General features: G+C 45.8%; 1 protein-coding gene across 2 annotated transcripts in view; it reads right to left on the reverse strand.

The window, feature by feature from the left end:
* The window catches only part of NCOA5 (nuclear receptor coactivator 5), a 41,972-nt gene extending 32,783 nt beyond the window's left edge, over nucleotides 1-9,189 (reverse strand). The window contains exons 1-3 of one of the 2 annotated variants that reach the window (XM_040435084.1): nucleotides 9,034-9,189; nucleotides 2,221-2,380; nucleotides 1,236-1,343 (exon numbers count right to left, since the gene is read on the reverse strand). In XM_040435084.1, coding sequence (XP_040291018.1) covers nucleotides 1,236-1,343; nucleotides 2,221-2,359 — 247 coding nt within the window. In that variant the 5' untranslated portion in view covers nucleotides 2,360-2,380; nucleotides 9,034-9,189. The remainder of the gene's footprint in view (nucleotides 1-1,235; nucleotides 1,344-2,220; nucleotides 2,381-9,033) is intronic. The other variant, XM_040435085.1, reaches the window with a different exon arrangement.
* Nucleotides 9,190-16,194: the final 7,005 nt, after the last annotated feature.

Raw genomic sequence — 16,194 nt, forward strand, 5'->3', positions numbered from 1 at the left:
TTCTTCCATTCCTCTGTTATTGCTACTAGAAATGTTTTACTGAACCTGCAACTGGGTGTTAACAGTTGGTAGCACTGAATAGTCAGTGTCTGACTGCAGGGACCCCCGCCCCCCTCACTGGTAACATCCACTTGCATTTATTAATAAAGCTGTACTAGCAATAACCGAGGAACTAAACATTACAGAGTTATAGGAAAAAGGCGTGGAGACAGGTCCTCTTTAAGGTGGAAGTCCAATCTTGTTTAGGGGCAAGTTTATACTTAGGGTTCTTTCACACCTGCGTTCTTTTCTTCCGGCATAGAGTTCCGTCGTCGGGGCTCTATGCTGGAAGAATCCTGATCAGGATTATCCCCATGCATTCTGAATGGAGTGAAATCCGTTCAGGATGCATCAGGATGTCTTCAGTTCCGGAACGGAACGTTTTTTGGCCGGAGAAAATACCGCAGCATGCTGCGCTTTTTGCTCCGGCCAAAAATCCTGAAGACTTGCCGCAAGGCCGGATCCGGAATTAATGCCCATTGAAAGGCATTGATCCGGATCCGGCCTTAAGCTAAACGTTGTTTCGGCGCATTGCCGGACCCGACGTTTAGCTTTTTCTGAATGGTTACCATGGCTGCCGGGACGCTAAAGTCCTGGCAGCCATGGTAAAGTGTAGCGGGGAGCGGGGGATCAGCATACTTACCGTCCGTGCGGCTCCCGGGGCGCTCCAGAGTGACGTCAGGGCGCCCCAAGCGCATGGATCACGTGATCGCATGGCACGTCATCCATGTGCATGGGGCGCTCTGACGTCACTCTGGAGCGCCCCGGGAGCCACGCGGACTGTAAGTATACCGCTCCCCCGCTCCTACTATGGCAACCAGGACTTTAATAGCGTCCTGGCTGCCATAGTAACACTGAAAGCATTTTGAAGACGGATCAGTCTTCAAATGCTTTCAGTACACTTGCGTTTTTCCGGATCCAGTGGAGTACACGCCGGATCCGGACAACGCAAGTGTGAAAGAGGCCTTAGAGAAAAAAATCTAGATTAGACTGCATCTGTGTGCAGCAAATCGCTCTAAACAGTCAATAACAGCGCACCAACAGATAAGCTACAGAAATCTGTTATGGATAGCACAATTAAACTATAGACTATAAACATGTGGGAAAATGTAAGCATCATGTCACAAAAACAGTAAAAAAACAAAAACAAAAAAAACCTCAAAAGACTAAGTCGTCTCAGCTACAGATTGCCTTACCTAATCTACTCCCTTTATACAAGCGACCACTTTCTCCCTCCACAGCTGCATCAGCATCTTCTTTACGCTCATACTGGACAAATCCATAGCGAGTGAACATGGTAAGGGCTGGAAAATGAAAAAATGTTACAGAAGGAAAAAGGCCCCGTCCAAATGCTCAGAAGTGCACTCAGAGTATAAATGCCCAAGAAAGTTGTAATCAAAACTAAGAGGTTTCGGTAAGGTTGGAAGCCATTTTCACTTCAGATAAAAAGGCAAAATTTGAAGACTTCTTTATCCAAAAAGAGTTTACAGACAAATAAAACAGTCAAATATAAAAATGCTTCTGAAATTCAGTCTTTTATAGCACTGAACTAGTGACTAAACTTTTATTATATCATAAAACGAGCAAAAGCTTCCATACATATTTACACAAATACAAGACATTAGCAGTACATCATACCATACACGTGGTCTCCTGAGGCTAGGTTCATACAATCACTAAACTGCATAGCCGCATACTGCATTTCCCTGCCGGGGACCCGACCTGTTTCCAGCATTTGGGGAATTTGTCCGGCAGAAACTCAGCACTAATGCAGGAAATAGGCCGGATCTCCGGACCCCAGTAGAGCCTGGTGGTGCTTCTGCAGTTTCTAGCTATGCCGGATGCGATGAACTCTGGGAGACTGTTCCTCTACCGGAATAGGTAAAAGACTAGCCGTACACATTAGACACCTGTCGGCCAAACCTAAATTTTCTGAAAACTATCCCTCCCGAACACACTTGTGCTCGGCTGAACATGCATGTGCTCTGAATGGGCAGAAGGGAGAAAGCAGCAGACAGACACCTCCGGCAGCCGCTTATCAACCCAGAGAAGAAAAGGCGCATTGATATCCAACAATTCTTTTCCCCCGAAATCGGCAGGTTGGGCCGGCATTAATCTAATGTGTACAGCCCAGCTTAAATGACAACTTTGTTCAATGAAATGACATAAAGCAATACTAACCACTAATTTTTCCATACTTGGAAAACAGTTGTACCATATCTTCCCGGCTCATACTTTCTGTAGGCAAATTTCCAACAAAAATTCTTCTGTCTAAATCTTTGGGATCATCGCTGTCTGTTGGGTTCTTTCGGCGAGACATATTTGACAAATTCCAACGAAACTTCGCAGAAAAAAGAAACGGCCAGGGATATCATTGTAAAATACGTTTTGTTTTTTTTGCCATTATTGTTACACTATAGTAATCAACTAAAGCAATTATTATTATTTTTTATTTAGTGCGTTTTCATCTGGCTTACACTAGTTACGAAAAGCTTCTTACAAGACTACAAAGCGTTAAGGCGATTGTCAAATTTGAATCTCAATGGTCTGAAATACTAAATAACACACACAAAAAAAAAAAGCAAACAACTGAACGCATTGAAACAAAACTGGTTTAGTAAAAATACACTTTATTATACAAATTTAAATTAACAATATGCATATAACCCAGGAGTGGAGATAGCCTATTTTCATGCATGCTGGCCCTCTGGTTCCATGGCAAAGATCCTTGGTTAATCCTTTCATATGAACGTCTGAATAAGACCATTAAAATGTACCTCTACTTTCCTGGTTTCGGGCATTTAAATATTGGGGAACTACACTGTACCCAATACAGTTCATTAGTGGAATGACTCCATGGGAAAAAAAAGAGCCAAAACCAAGAAATGGGTTCCTCTGGTGAGCGCCCTTTAAGGAAAGCAAGTAAAATAAACCCTACATATAAAATGCTTTAATTTCAAAGTGGAAAGGCTGGCCACCTCCATGTTTATCTGGCATCCAAAACGTGAAGGTTCTCCAGTCAATACCAAGAATCTGATCCCAAATGTGGAAACAGGAAAAATAGAAAACCTCAAAAATATAAGGGAATGTTTGTTACTGCTCCCTCCTCTAGAATTTCTGTGGCAAAAAGAACAGATGCCTAAAATGCAGGTGAGAATGCAGGGGCGCATTTATTAAGACCGGCGTTTTAGACGGCGGGGAAACCTCTCCATAACTTCGGCAGATCCACTGCCGCTTCTAAATGCAAGACAGATTCCTAGCTGGCTTACATTTAGACCATTTTCTACGCCTAAACCACCCGCTTTTTTTTAGACCTCGTGTGAGCGGGGAAAAGTTGCAGATTGCGGCGCAAGGACCTTAGTGCTGCAATTTGCGCTAGAAATACGACTAATATAGGTGTATTTCTGGTTCGTAAATGACCACCTAAGTTTACAAGGAATCTGTCACTAGCCACCTCCCTGTCCCACTAGAATAGACAAATGGCTGTGGTTCACCTGAATGCTGTTTCATTTGTTGATCCAAAGCTCCGCTCCCGAGTTAGGCCTCTTGCACACGAACGTTGTGTGCCCGTGGCCATATTGAGGGTCCGCAATACACGGGAACTGGCCCATGTGCACTCCGCATCATGGATGTGGACCAATGCACTTAAATGGGTCAGCAATCATGGAGATGCGGAACGGAAGCACAGATCGGAACCCCATGGAAGCACTACGGAGTGCTTCTGTGGTGTTTCTATCCGTGCCTCCGCACAGCCAAAAAAAATAGAACTTTTTTTTGGGGCGGTGCGGACGGATCAAGGACCCATTCAAGTTGAAGGTGTCGGCCCTTTAAAGAGTAATAAGGGGGGAGTCGCAGAGAGCGACGAGGAGAAAGCAAAGCTGTTAAATATTTTTTTCTCCACTGTATTCACAGATGACATGCAGAATGTAAAAATAAATTCCCCATTAAAAGTGTCCTGTCTGACCCAGGAAGAAGTACAACAGCAATATAAAAAGATTAAAATAGACAAATCGCCAGGACCAGATGGCATACACCCCCATATCCTAAGGGAATTAAGTAATGTCATAGCCAGACCCTTATTTCTGATATTTGCGGACTCTGTATGACAGGGAATGTTCCACAGGATTGGCGCATGGCAAATGTGCTGCCAATATTCAAAAAGGGTCCAAAAACAGAGCCTAGAAACTATAGGCCGATAAGTTTAACATCTGTTGCGGGTAAACTGTTTGAAGGTTTTCTGAAAGATGCTATCTTAGAGCATCTCAACGGAAATAAGCAAATAACGCCATATCAGCATGGCTTCATGAGGGATCGGTCATGCCAAACTAATTTAATCAGTTTCTATGAGGAGGTAAGTTCTAGACTTGACAGCGGCGAATCAATGGATGTCGTGTATCTGGACTTCTCCAAAGCATTTGACACTGTACCACATAAAAGGTTAGTATATAAAATGAGAATGCTCGGACTGGGAGAAAACATCTGTATGTGGGTAAGTAACTGGCTCAATGATAGAAAACAGAGGGTGGTTATTAACGATACATACTCAGATTGGGTCACTGTCACTAGTGGGGTACCTCAGGGGTCAGTATTGGGCCCTATTCTATTCAATATATTTATTAATGATCTTGTAGAAGGCTTGCATAGTAAAATATCAATTTTCGCAGATGACACTAAACTGTGTAAAGTAATTTACACTGAAGAGGACAGTATACTACTACAGAGGGATCTGGATAGATTGGAGGCTTGGGCAGATAAGTGGCAGATGAGGTTTAGCACTGACAAATGTAAAGTTATGCACATGGGAAGGAATAATGCAAGTCACCTGTACATACTAAATGATAAAACACTCGGTAACACTGACATGGAAAAGGATCTAGGAACTTTACTAAACAGCAAACTAAGCTGCAAAAAAACAGTGTCAGGCAGCTGCTGCCAAGGCCAATAAGATAATGGGTTGCATCAAAAGGGGCATAGATGCCCGTGATGAGAACATAGTCCTACCACTTTACAAATCATTAGTCAGACCACACATGGAGTACGGTGGACAGTTCTGGGCTCCTGTGAACAAGGCAGACATAGCAGAGCTGGAGAGGGTCCAGAGGAGGGCAACTAAAGTAATAACTGGAATAGGGCAACTACAGTACCCTGAAAGATTCTTAAAATTAGGGTTATTCACTTTAGAAAAAAGACGACTAAGGGCTCTTTCACACCTGCGTTCTTTTCTTCCGGCATAGAGTTCCGTCGTCGGGGCTCTATGCCGGAAGAATCCTGATCAGTTTTATCCTAATGCATTCTGAATGGAGTGAAATCCGTTCAGGATGCATCAGGATGTCTTCAGTTCCGGAACGTAACGTTTTTTGGCCGGAGAAAATACCGCAGCATGCTGCGCTTTTTGCTCCGGCCAAAAATCCTGAAGACTTGCCGCAAGGCCGGATCCGGAATTAATGCCCATTGAAAGGCATTGATCCGGATCCAGCCTTAAGCTAAACGTCGTTTCGGCGCATTGCCGGACCCGACGTTTAGCTTTTTCTGAATGGTTACCATGGCTGCCGGGACGCTAAAGTCCTGGCAGCCATGGTAAAGTGTAGTGGGGAGCGGGGGAGCAGTGTACTTACCGTCCGTGCGGCTCCCGGGGCGCTCCAGAGTGACGTTAGGGCGCCCCAAGCGCATGGATCACGTGATCACATGGACACGTCATCCATGCGCATGGGGCGCTCTGACGTCATTCTGGAGCGCCCCGGGAGCCGCACGAACTGTAAGTATACCGCTCCTACTATGGCAACCAGGACTTTAATAGCGTCCTGGTTGCCATAGTAACACTGAACGCATTTTGAAGACGGCTCCGTCTTCAAATGCTTTCAGTACACTTGCGTTTTTCCGGATCCGGCGTGTAATTCCGGCAAGTGAAGTACACGCCGAATCCGGACAACGCAAGTGTGAAAGAGGTCTAAGGGGAGATCTAATTACTATGTATAAATATATCAGGGGTCAGTACAGAGATCTATCCCATCATCTATTTATCCCCAGGACTGTGATGAGGGGACATCCTCTGCGTCTGGAGAGAAGGTTTGTACACAAACATAGAAGATGATTCTTTACGGTAAGAGCAGTGAGACTATGGAGCTCTCTGCCTGAGGAGGTGGTGATGGTGAGTACAATAAAGGAATTCAAGAGGGGCCTGGATGTATTTCTGGAGCGTAATAATATTACAGGCTATAGCTACTAGAGAGGGGTCGTTGATCCAGGGAGTTATTCTGATTGCCTGATTGGAGTCGGGAAGGAATTTTTTATTCCCCTAAAGTGGGGAAAATTGGCTTCTACCTCACAGTTTTTTTTTTGCCTTCTTCTGGATCAACTTGCAGGATGACAGGCTGGACAAATGTCTTTTTTCGGCCTTATGTACTATGTTACTAATTATGGGTTCACAACTTTTTTAAAAACACTGTGCCTAAAGTTAGGTGCCAATGGGGTTCCTACACCGCCCTTGCCACTTTCTGAAATTGGGGTATGTCGGGGCCATTGGCACATTTATTAATTTTATCACTTTACAGGCATAAATACTGAAACGTACGCCAGTTTCAAGCAGAGTTCATTTGGCCTGCTCCCCCCCCCCCCCCCCCATGTCTTGTGAAACCTCCTTAAACAGACAGCCCCTTTAAAAACTTACTAATAAAGTCTCCAAAAACAAAAAAACTCAGGCAACCCCTGTACATGTGATAAAATAAATTAAGAATACTAACCCCTTATAAAGCCCGGCTGCTTCCAGCACTGTGCTCCTGTCCTTCACCTTGCAGTTTGCTTTCCCGGCCTCAGCAGTGAAGTTCTGTATTCTGCTGAGGTCAGTCACTGGCTGCAGCTGACATCACCAGAACATCACCAATACAGCCAGGTGCCCAGGGCTGGAAGTGGCGAGAAGAGGCGTGGCGAGTATTTATTCTACTGTCATTTCATTTTACCACATTTAGGGTCCAGTCACACGTCTATAAGTGTTTGGCGGATCCACAAAACACGGATACCCGCAATGTGCGTTCCGCATTTGGTGGACCGCACATTGCCGGCACTTAATAGAAAATGCCTATTCTTGTACGCAAGATCCCGGTGGTTCCGTCTGTCTTTATGATGACTAGGACTATATAACCTGGGATGAGTCCTGTCCCTGACTCATCTCACGTACAGGACTCATCTCAGGTTAATTTGCATATGTATCAAATTTATTTTGTTTACACAATAAAAGCACACATGGCTATGGGGACTGGGTATTGCGGATGTGCTAGCGGCCATCTAGCAACCCATGTCCTCAGCTCTATACACAAAATCCCGGTGACAGGTTCCCTTTAAATAGGGTTCACCACACTCCATCCTCAGTTTGTGACAAGATTCCTAAGACCTTTAATTTCTGAATACAAAAAACTAACATATTATACATAAAGAAAGCATCTTAAATATATGACTGACTGCATATTTCTTTTTTAAGACCACTTTAAATGCTATGTACATCTATATAAGATTTTTTTTTATATAGGGTGGGATAAAGTAGGTGCTGTCATGGGCTCATGGAAAACAGATTACCGGTAAGAGTAATAAATGCATCCCCATTACGCCCGTTGACAGCACCTGTGAGAGACTAGACTAGATAACTTTAAAGGGATTCTGTCATGAGATTTGAGCCCTATAAGCTAAACATATGGCCAGGTCCGTACTAATAACATAAATCCTAAACTGCCCTTATTAAACCTGCTTGTGGCTCTATTAGCCCAAAAAACTGTTTTCTATAAGCTGTCACTCACCTACCTAAGGTGCCCAAGGGGTTTTACGTTAACCCAGGGTGCCCGCCCGCACCCCTCGCCGTCTGGTGCCCAGCGCCGCCTTCCTCACCTCAGCCCCGCAATCCTCCCGTCCCTCTGCTAGATCCAGCGCCTGCGTACTAGGCTCAGCCTAATGCGCATTTCGCTCAACGAAGCCGCTGCCAGGAGTCCGCGGCGCATCAGAACAGAAAAATTTAAAATAAATGGATCCATTATTTTGAGCACTAGTTATGCTTCTATTACAGCCATTTGTTCCCAGTTCCGTCAGAGACAAGACAACTTTTTCTCCTGTAAAAAATAACGGATCTTCTTAGGCCGTGTGATGTCACCGTACGTCGGTCACACGGCCTAGTCGCAGCTCAGCCCCATTCAGAAGAATAGGACTGGGCTGCATTACCATGTACAGTGCGGGGGAACGGAGCTCCCCGAAACAGCTGATCAGCGGGGGATGCCCAGTGTTGGACCCCCACTGATCTAATAATGATGACGGGTGACGAGTCATCATTACAAACTACTGGATCCATGACCCGGCCTAAGGCGTCATGCACACGACCGTTGTTTTGATCCGCATCCGAGCCGCGTTTTTTGCGGCTCGGATGTGGAGCCATTCGCTTCAATGGGGCCGCAAAAGATGCGGACAGCACTCCGTTGCTCTGCAAAGAAATTTTTAAAAAAGTCCTATTCTTGTCCGTTTTGCGGACAAGAATAGGCAGTTATATCAATGGCTGTCCGTGCCGTTCCGCAAGCGGACTGCAAAACACCCAACGGTTGTGTGCATGAGGCCTTAGAGGAACAGAACGACGAAAACGACAGAAGCGATGGATTCGGCACATGACTGAGACGGGCAGAGCCAAACTGGTTCCATTTTATTATTATTTTTTACTGGACAAAAAAAGCCCTGCATGCAGAACCTTTTGTCTGGTCTTCTTGCTGGAATAGAGCCTCCAATGCCTGTACTGTCCCTAAGAACCGCCGGGGCCCGACTGTGACCCGTCCCTGTACATAGAGGAGCAGGACGGCTACTACATCCCGCATTACTACAAGGAGAGCAGCACACACCGTACACAGTCCGGGGCCCACAGCGTGCGCGCCATGATGCACAAACAATAGAAGGAAACGCCCCGTGCACACAAGCGTATTACCAGTGCATGGAGCAGCCGGCACTGCCGGGGTAAAACATGGCGCTTACCTGCTGCCAGATAACGTCCTTCCGTCCTCGGTACAAACAACCGTTTTCAAACGGTAATGGCTAAACACTGTACCCGGAAATGACCTGCTGACGTCACAGCATCACGTGGCAGCGCGAGATCACGCAGATCGGAAGCAGGAGACGAGCCGCGCGCTTTTTCCAAGATGGTGAAGGTCTCCTCCTCCTCCCCACATGGAGTGAACAAAAAAAAAAAACGGCAGCACCGCAGCCTACTGATAGACTTCTTCTGTACTGTGAAACTGGTGGAGATTGTACACTGTGTGTGATGCTGGTGGTCAGGAAAATGGCGGGCCCTGCAGCACACGTGCGCTTTGTGTCATTTCCTACTGTGAACGTGCTAGGGGTGTGCTCTGAGGCGGGAGACGGCTGTGTGCACGGGAAGGAGGGGGGTTGTGTGTGAGGGATTGTACACTGATATGGCGGGGGTGGTCTGGGTTCTATATGGGGGCTGTGAGGGAGTGTTCACTGAGGTGGTGGCGGCTGTGTGCATGGGAAGGGAAGAGGGTGTATGGGGGGTTGTGGATGCTGAGGGAGGGGGTCTGAGTTGTATATGGGGGTTGTGAGATGGTGGGGGGCTGTGTTGCATTGTATGCTCAGAGGGGTGGCTCTGTAGTAGGGTGATGTCTGTAGGTTGTATGTGAGGGGGCTGAGTGGGATTGTACACGGAGATGGTAGGGGGTGGTTGTGGATGCTGACGGAGGGGGCTGTGTTGCATTTTATGCTGTGACGGAGGTGTCTGGGTTGTATATGGGGGGCGGCTATGTTGCATTGTATGCTCAGAGGGTGGCTATGTAGTAGGGAGATGTCTGTAGGTTGTATGAGGGGGCTGAGTGGGATTTTGCACTGATATGGTGGGGGGTGGTTGTGGATGCTGAGGGAGGGGGCCTGGGTTGTATATGGGGGTTGTGAAATGGTGGGGGGCTGTGTTCTAAGGAGGTGTCTGGGTTGTATATGGGGGGCTGTGTTGCATTGTATGCTCAGAGGGGTGGCTCTGTAGTAGGGTGATGTCTGTAGGTTGTATGTGAGGGGGCTGAGTGGGATTGTACACGGAGATGGTAGGGGGTGGTTGTGGATGCTGACGGAGGGGGTATCTGGTTGTATAGGTGGGCTGTGTTGCATTTTATGCTGTGGCGGAGGTGTCTGGGTTGTAGATGGGGGGCTGTGTTGCATTTTATGCTGAGATGAGGGGTTGTGTTGAAGGGTGCTGACGGTGGGTTTTATGTGAAGGGGGCTGTGTGAGATTATGCACGGAGATGGGGGGGCCTGTGTGGGATTGTATGCTGTTGGTAGTGTGTAAAGGCTGTATTACATAGGAAGATTTTACAGGCAATAAGGAAGGAATCGCTTGCCGAGGAGACCACTCCTATTACATGCAGCCATCTTGTCTACAGTATGGGGAGGCGCGATCGTTGTACCATCGCTTGTCTCCATGCTGGACAGTTAGTTGCCAGCAGCAGATTGTAATTGGCACGATCTGCCGTTTGCTTGTTCATCGGGTAATTACCGGCAGTATTACACTGTACTGATGATATGGGAATGTTGGGATGACTTCAGACCAGAGGTTGCAGAAATGCCTGTGCAAGCGTCATAGATGCATGTTCAGGCTGTTCTTCTCTCTGAAAAAAAGTTTAAGGTGTACCAATACGCTGTAGACTTTTCCATGCCATTCATCAGCACCGGGGACTCTGAACGGCATGAAAGTGCATCAGTGTTGCCTGTAGCAAGGAGCTTTGTTGTTGGTTAGTTTGGGCAGTATAGTGTTCTGCAGCAGAGAAAGCTGGCGGGAGCTGTAAGGAGGAGGGGCTATCCCCCGAGGTTGCTGTAAGGAGGAGGGGCTAGCTACTAGGGTTGCTGTAAGGAGGAGGGGCTAGCTACCAGGGTTGCTGTAAGGAGGAGGGGCTAGCTACCAGGGTTGCTGTAAGGAGGAGGGGCTAGCTCCCGGGGTTGCTGTAAGGAGGAGGGGAGGCAACGACAGTAGAGAGAGAACAGGAACAACCAGGAGGGGTATGTTCACCACCTGGTTTCTCTGTGCCATCATCCTCTGCTACCAATACAACAACTTTTTTTTAGGTCAGGCACCCACAAATACATATGCACGAAGGGATCAATCACAAGTCCAACAACACAAAAAATAACCATTTTTTTTTATAAGTCCGTGATCCTAAATCTCTCAGGAATTACTCTTTCGAAAACCGAACAGGCTATTTTGGCGAAAGGATTGTCATATGTGCCCACCACCCACTTTAATCTCTTTGAATGGGTGAAAGATCTTCATGTCCTCACCGGAACGTTACGGTGGCATAAAATCTTCTTCAGCTGATAAAAAGAGATGTTCAGAATTGAGGCTTGAGCCTAGTGACTTACAGGGCCTTGATGACCTAGTATAATTACTTAATGACAATGACCGCCCAAAGGGACAGGACTTGTTCATGACCCTTAAAGGATAAATGTATTTTTTTTTTTTTTTTTTTTTTGGAGTATTGGATTGTGGTGATTAATATCACCTTGGTGGCCCTATTTCAACTTTTCACTGTGTATTCAATTACCCCTTAATTCCACATTTTTGTTCCCTGTACTGCCTATTTTTACCTATGCTTAAAATAGAGTTGCTAGGCATGGTCCGTCTATCTGTTGAAGGACGCAGAAGCAGGCTGCGTGCAAGGTCAGATTACTGACAGCCAGGGACTATAAGTAAATGATTAAAGCCAGGTCCTCCCCAGCAGCTGATAACAGTGCCTGGGCTGTGTGCACTTCTCCCTGTCCCTGCGCTTGGCAGACGCTCTCTCACTCAGCAGAGCTGGAGAATGCAGAGTTTGAGCAGCGCACAACAGGGAAGGGAGATCTGCCATCTGCTCAGTGTATAAATGAAAGCAACATGTGGTAAGAGGACCCCTTTGTGCTGCAAGAGATTAACCCTTTAGGGGGGAGAGCTCTGGTTACTGACACTTTTGGGGGGCTATTGTTACTGGCTAGTGCATGTGAGGAGCTCAATGCATTGTGGGTAGTGAGGGCAGGCGGGATAAGCCTCAGGTTGAGGGCAGTGGCGGCCATCTTAACTGAATAGTGAAATTACAGTTTTATGGAGACTGGTTGCTAAGGGCTGAATCTTATTAAAGGGATTCTGTCACCTCGTTTTAGCCTATAGAGCTGCGGACATGCACGGCTAGATTGCCGCTAGCATGTCCGCAATATACCTGTCCCATATCTCTCAGTGCTTTTATTGAGTGTAAAAAATAATTTTATATATACTCACCTAAAGAATTATTAGGAACACCTGTTCTATTTCTCATTAATGCAATTATCTAGTCAACCAATCACATGGCAGTTTCTTCAATGCATTTATGGGTGTGCTCCTGGTCAAGACAATCTCCTGAACTCCAAACTGAATGTCAGAATGGGAAAGAGAGGTGATTTAAGCAATTTTGAGCGTGGCATGGTTGTTGGTGCCAGACGGGCCGGTCTGAGTATTTCACAATCTGCTCAGTTACTGGGATTTTCACGCACAACCATTTCTAGGGTTTACAAAGAATGGTGTGAAAGGGGCAAAACATCCAGTATGCGGCAGTCCTGTGGGCAAAAATGCCTTGTGGATGCTAGAGGTCAGAGGAGAGTGGGCCGACTGATTCAAGCTGATAGAAGAGCAACGTTGACTGAAATAACCACTCGTTACAACCGAGGTATGCAGCAAAGCTTTTGTGAAGCCACAACACGCACAACCTTGAGGCGGATGGACTACAACAGCAGAAGACCCCACCGGGTACCACTCATCTCCTCTACAAATAGGAAAAAGAGGCTACAATTTGCACGAGCTTACCAAAATTGTACTGTTGAAGACTGTAAAAATGTTGCCTGGTCTGATGAGTCTCGATTTCTGTTGGGACATTCAAATGGTAGAGTTCGAATTTGGCGTAAACAGAATGAGAACATGTATCCATCCTCTGATGGCTACTTCCAGCAGGATAATGCACCATGTCACAAAGCTCGAATAATTTCAAATTAGTTTCTTGAATATGACAATGAGTTCACTGTACTAAAATGGCCCCCACAGTCACCAGATCTCAACCCAATAGAGCATCTTTAGGATGTGGTGGAACGGGAGCTTCGTGCCCTGGATGTGCATCCCTCAAATCTCCAACTGCAAGATGCTATCCTATCAATATGGGCCAACATTTCTAAAGAATGCTATCAGCACCTTGTTGAATCAATGCCACGTAGAATTAAGGCAGTTCTGAAGGCAAAAGGGGGTCCAACACTGTATTAGTATGGTGTTCATAATAAATTCTTTAGGTGAGTGTATGTAAATCAGCCTGGTAAGGTGCCCAAGGGGCTGTACTAACCGTTCTGGAGCCCAGCCACGCCCCCCTAAGAAGGAGCTCAGCACCGCCTGCATCCAGGAATCTCCTTGCTCACAAAGTCAGATCACCGTAATCTCGCGATGCGCAGCTCCTTCCCTGAGGCTGATGCCAGCACAGAGAAGGAACACTATGCCGCCACTGCGCGAGCAAGAAGGAGATTCGGTGGACGCAGGCGTGGTTGGGCTCCTTCACAGGGGGGCGTGGCTGGGCTCCAGAACAGTTAGTACAGCCCCTTGGGCACCTTACCAGGATGATTTGCATATATATAAAATAATTTTTTACACTCAATAAAAGCACTCAGAGATATAGGACAGGTATATTGCGGACATGCTAGCGGCGATCTAGCCGTGCATGTCCGCAGCTCTATAGAGTAAAACGAGGTGACCGAATATGGGGTAAGTCAGTCTAATAGTAACTGATTCTGGAATATCATGTTATTAGTAACTACATATATGAAAATTGAAATTAGGGTCTAAATGTTCCAGTTATCCTTTAAAAATAAGAGCACAAAAATGCCCCCTAAGACATTGGGGAGGCTAATATTGATCTATTTCTGAGGTCAGTGATCAGGGACCTTGAACAGATGGTACATATGCGTTGTCATACGCATTGTCATAAAAACGTCACTTCTGTAGAAATGAATGCCTTACAACAGTTAAGTAGAAATAAAAAATCTTGCGCTAAAACCCTCTAATAAGGGTGGTAACATTGTTATTCTCACCCTTCAACAATATAGGGACATGTCTATTTCTCTTATCGGACGATGAGAGATGAATAGAGTTGAGCAGACACCTGGATGTTTGGGTTTGGCCAAACTTCATAAAAGAAGTTCAAGTTCGTAACCCGAACTTGACCCCGAACCCCATTGAAGTCAATGGGGACCTGAACTTTTGAGCACTAAAATGGCTGTAAAAATGTCATGGAAAGGGCTAGAGGGCTCCAAATGGCATCAAAATGTGGTTAAGAGCATGGCAAGTGCTCTGCAAACAAATGTGGATAGGGAAATGACTTTAAATAACATAAAATATGTAAAAATAATCTTGATCTAGGCGGACGAGGTCCATATGGAGTAGGAGGTGGAGAAGTACGTAGCCTACACTGCTTTTTGGTTTTAAATGTATTTTTATTTTTTTAAATTAGGGTACACCCCAAAACATAGGGAAATATAACCTGTGATAACCCCCTCCAGTCGTGCTAAACACACGTTCAGACAATACACTGGCTGCAGGGCAGGCCAGCACCTCCAAGGCGTAAAGGGCAAGCTCAGGTCATGTGCCCAATTTGGAGACCCAGAAGTTGAAGGGGGCAGACCCATCATTCAGTACGTGTGTGCTCACATACTGCTCCACCATGTCACACGTCCCTGTGATGTCCACGATCCAATTTGATATCTTCTCTATCAACTTTCGTTGTTTTATGCGCCTACTATGGTGATCACGGGTGGCGGGGAATCAGGGTTCCAGGCCAGAGAGGGAGACCACATCCAAGGGAGGTCAGTGGATGAAATGAAATGTAATCGAGCGGAAATGTGGGACAAAGTATTGAAGCATAAGCTTCCAAGTTAAGAAGGGTGCGCGCGGCAATTACCCACTCTCGACTCGGGGAGTTAGTGACGATAAATAACAATACAGGACTCTTAAGATGCCCTGTTATTGGAATGATTAATAAAAAATATAGGGAATGTCACTGGGGTATTTTGGAGCCCTGTTATTGGAATGATTAATAAAAAACTATAGGGAATGTCACTGGGGTATTTTGGATTTGGAAACGTTAGCCAGGAGAGGCCCGGCTGCCGCTTTGTTGACTCTAGATAACTTCTGCCTGATCGCACGTCCCTGTGACGTCCACCATCCATTTGGATATCTTCTCTATCAACTTTCGATGTTCTTTTCTAAGCCTACCATGTTGATCCCGGTTATCGGCGAATCAGGGTTCCACGCTGGAGAGGAAGCATGAGAAAGGGAGAACTCATCCAAGGGAGGTCAATGGCTGCAATGTGATGAAGCGGAAATGTGGGACAAGTTATTAAAGCAGAAGGACCGAATGAAAGGGCCAATTAAAGACTATTTTTAGAAATTTAAGTCCCTGTCACCTATGCAGAGCAGGGGTTTATTCACGGCAAAAATTGTAAAATGTCACACAAGAATGTAACAGAAAAATTATTGAAATGTATTAACCTGTCTACTAGGTAGAGCAGGGGTCTATCACAGCCCAAATTTGTTGAATGTCACCCGAAAATGTAACAGAAAAATTAGTGAAATTTATTAAGCCGTCAACTAGGTAGAGCAGGAGTATATCACAGCCAAAAATTGGTGAATTTCACCCGAAGATGTAACAGACAAATTCGTGAATTTTTTGTACCTGTCTACTAGGTATAGCAGTGGTATATCACACCCAAAAATTTGTGAATTTCACCCAAAAATGTAACAGACCAATTAGTGAAATGATATAAAATACGTACAAAAAAAAAAACTTGATTTATGAGGTGGAGGTCCATGTGGAGTAGGAGGCGGTGTAGGTGGAAGCAGCGGTGGAGGAAGACGAGGTAGCCAACACTAGTTTTTGGTTTACATTTTTTTATTAGGTACACCTCAAAAGAGTGGGAAATATCAAAAATACAATGAGCAATTGCGCTGTAGTATGACAATGGCTGGTTAAGACTGGTATACATGTCTATTCTGCACAAGGTACGGACAAGTCCTGAGGGATCCATGCCTGGTTCATTTTAATGAACATGAGCTTGTCCACATTGGCTGTGGACAGGCGGCTGTGCTTGTTTGTGATA

This window comes from Bufo bufo, chromosome 6 (genome assembly GCF_905171765.1).
Source record: "Bufo bufo chromosome 6, aBufBuf1.1, whole genome shotgun sequence".
Taxonomy (NCBI): domain Eukaryota; kingdom Metazoa; phylum Chordata; class Amphibia; order Anura; family Bufonidae; genus Bufo; species Bufo bufo.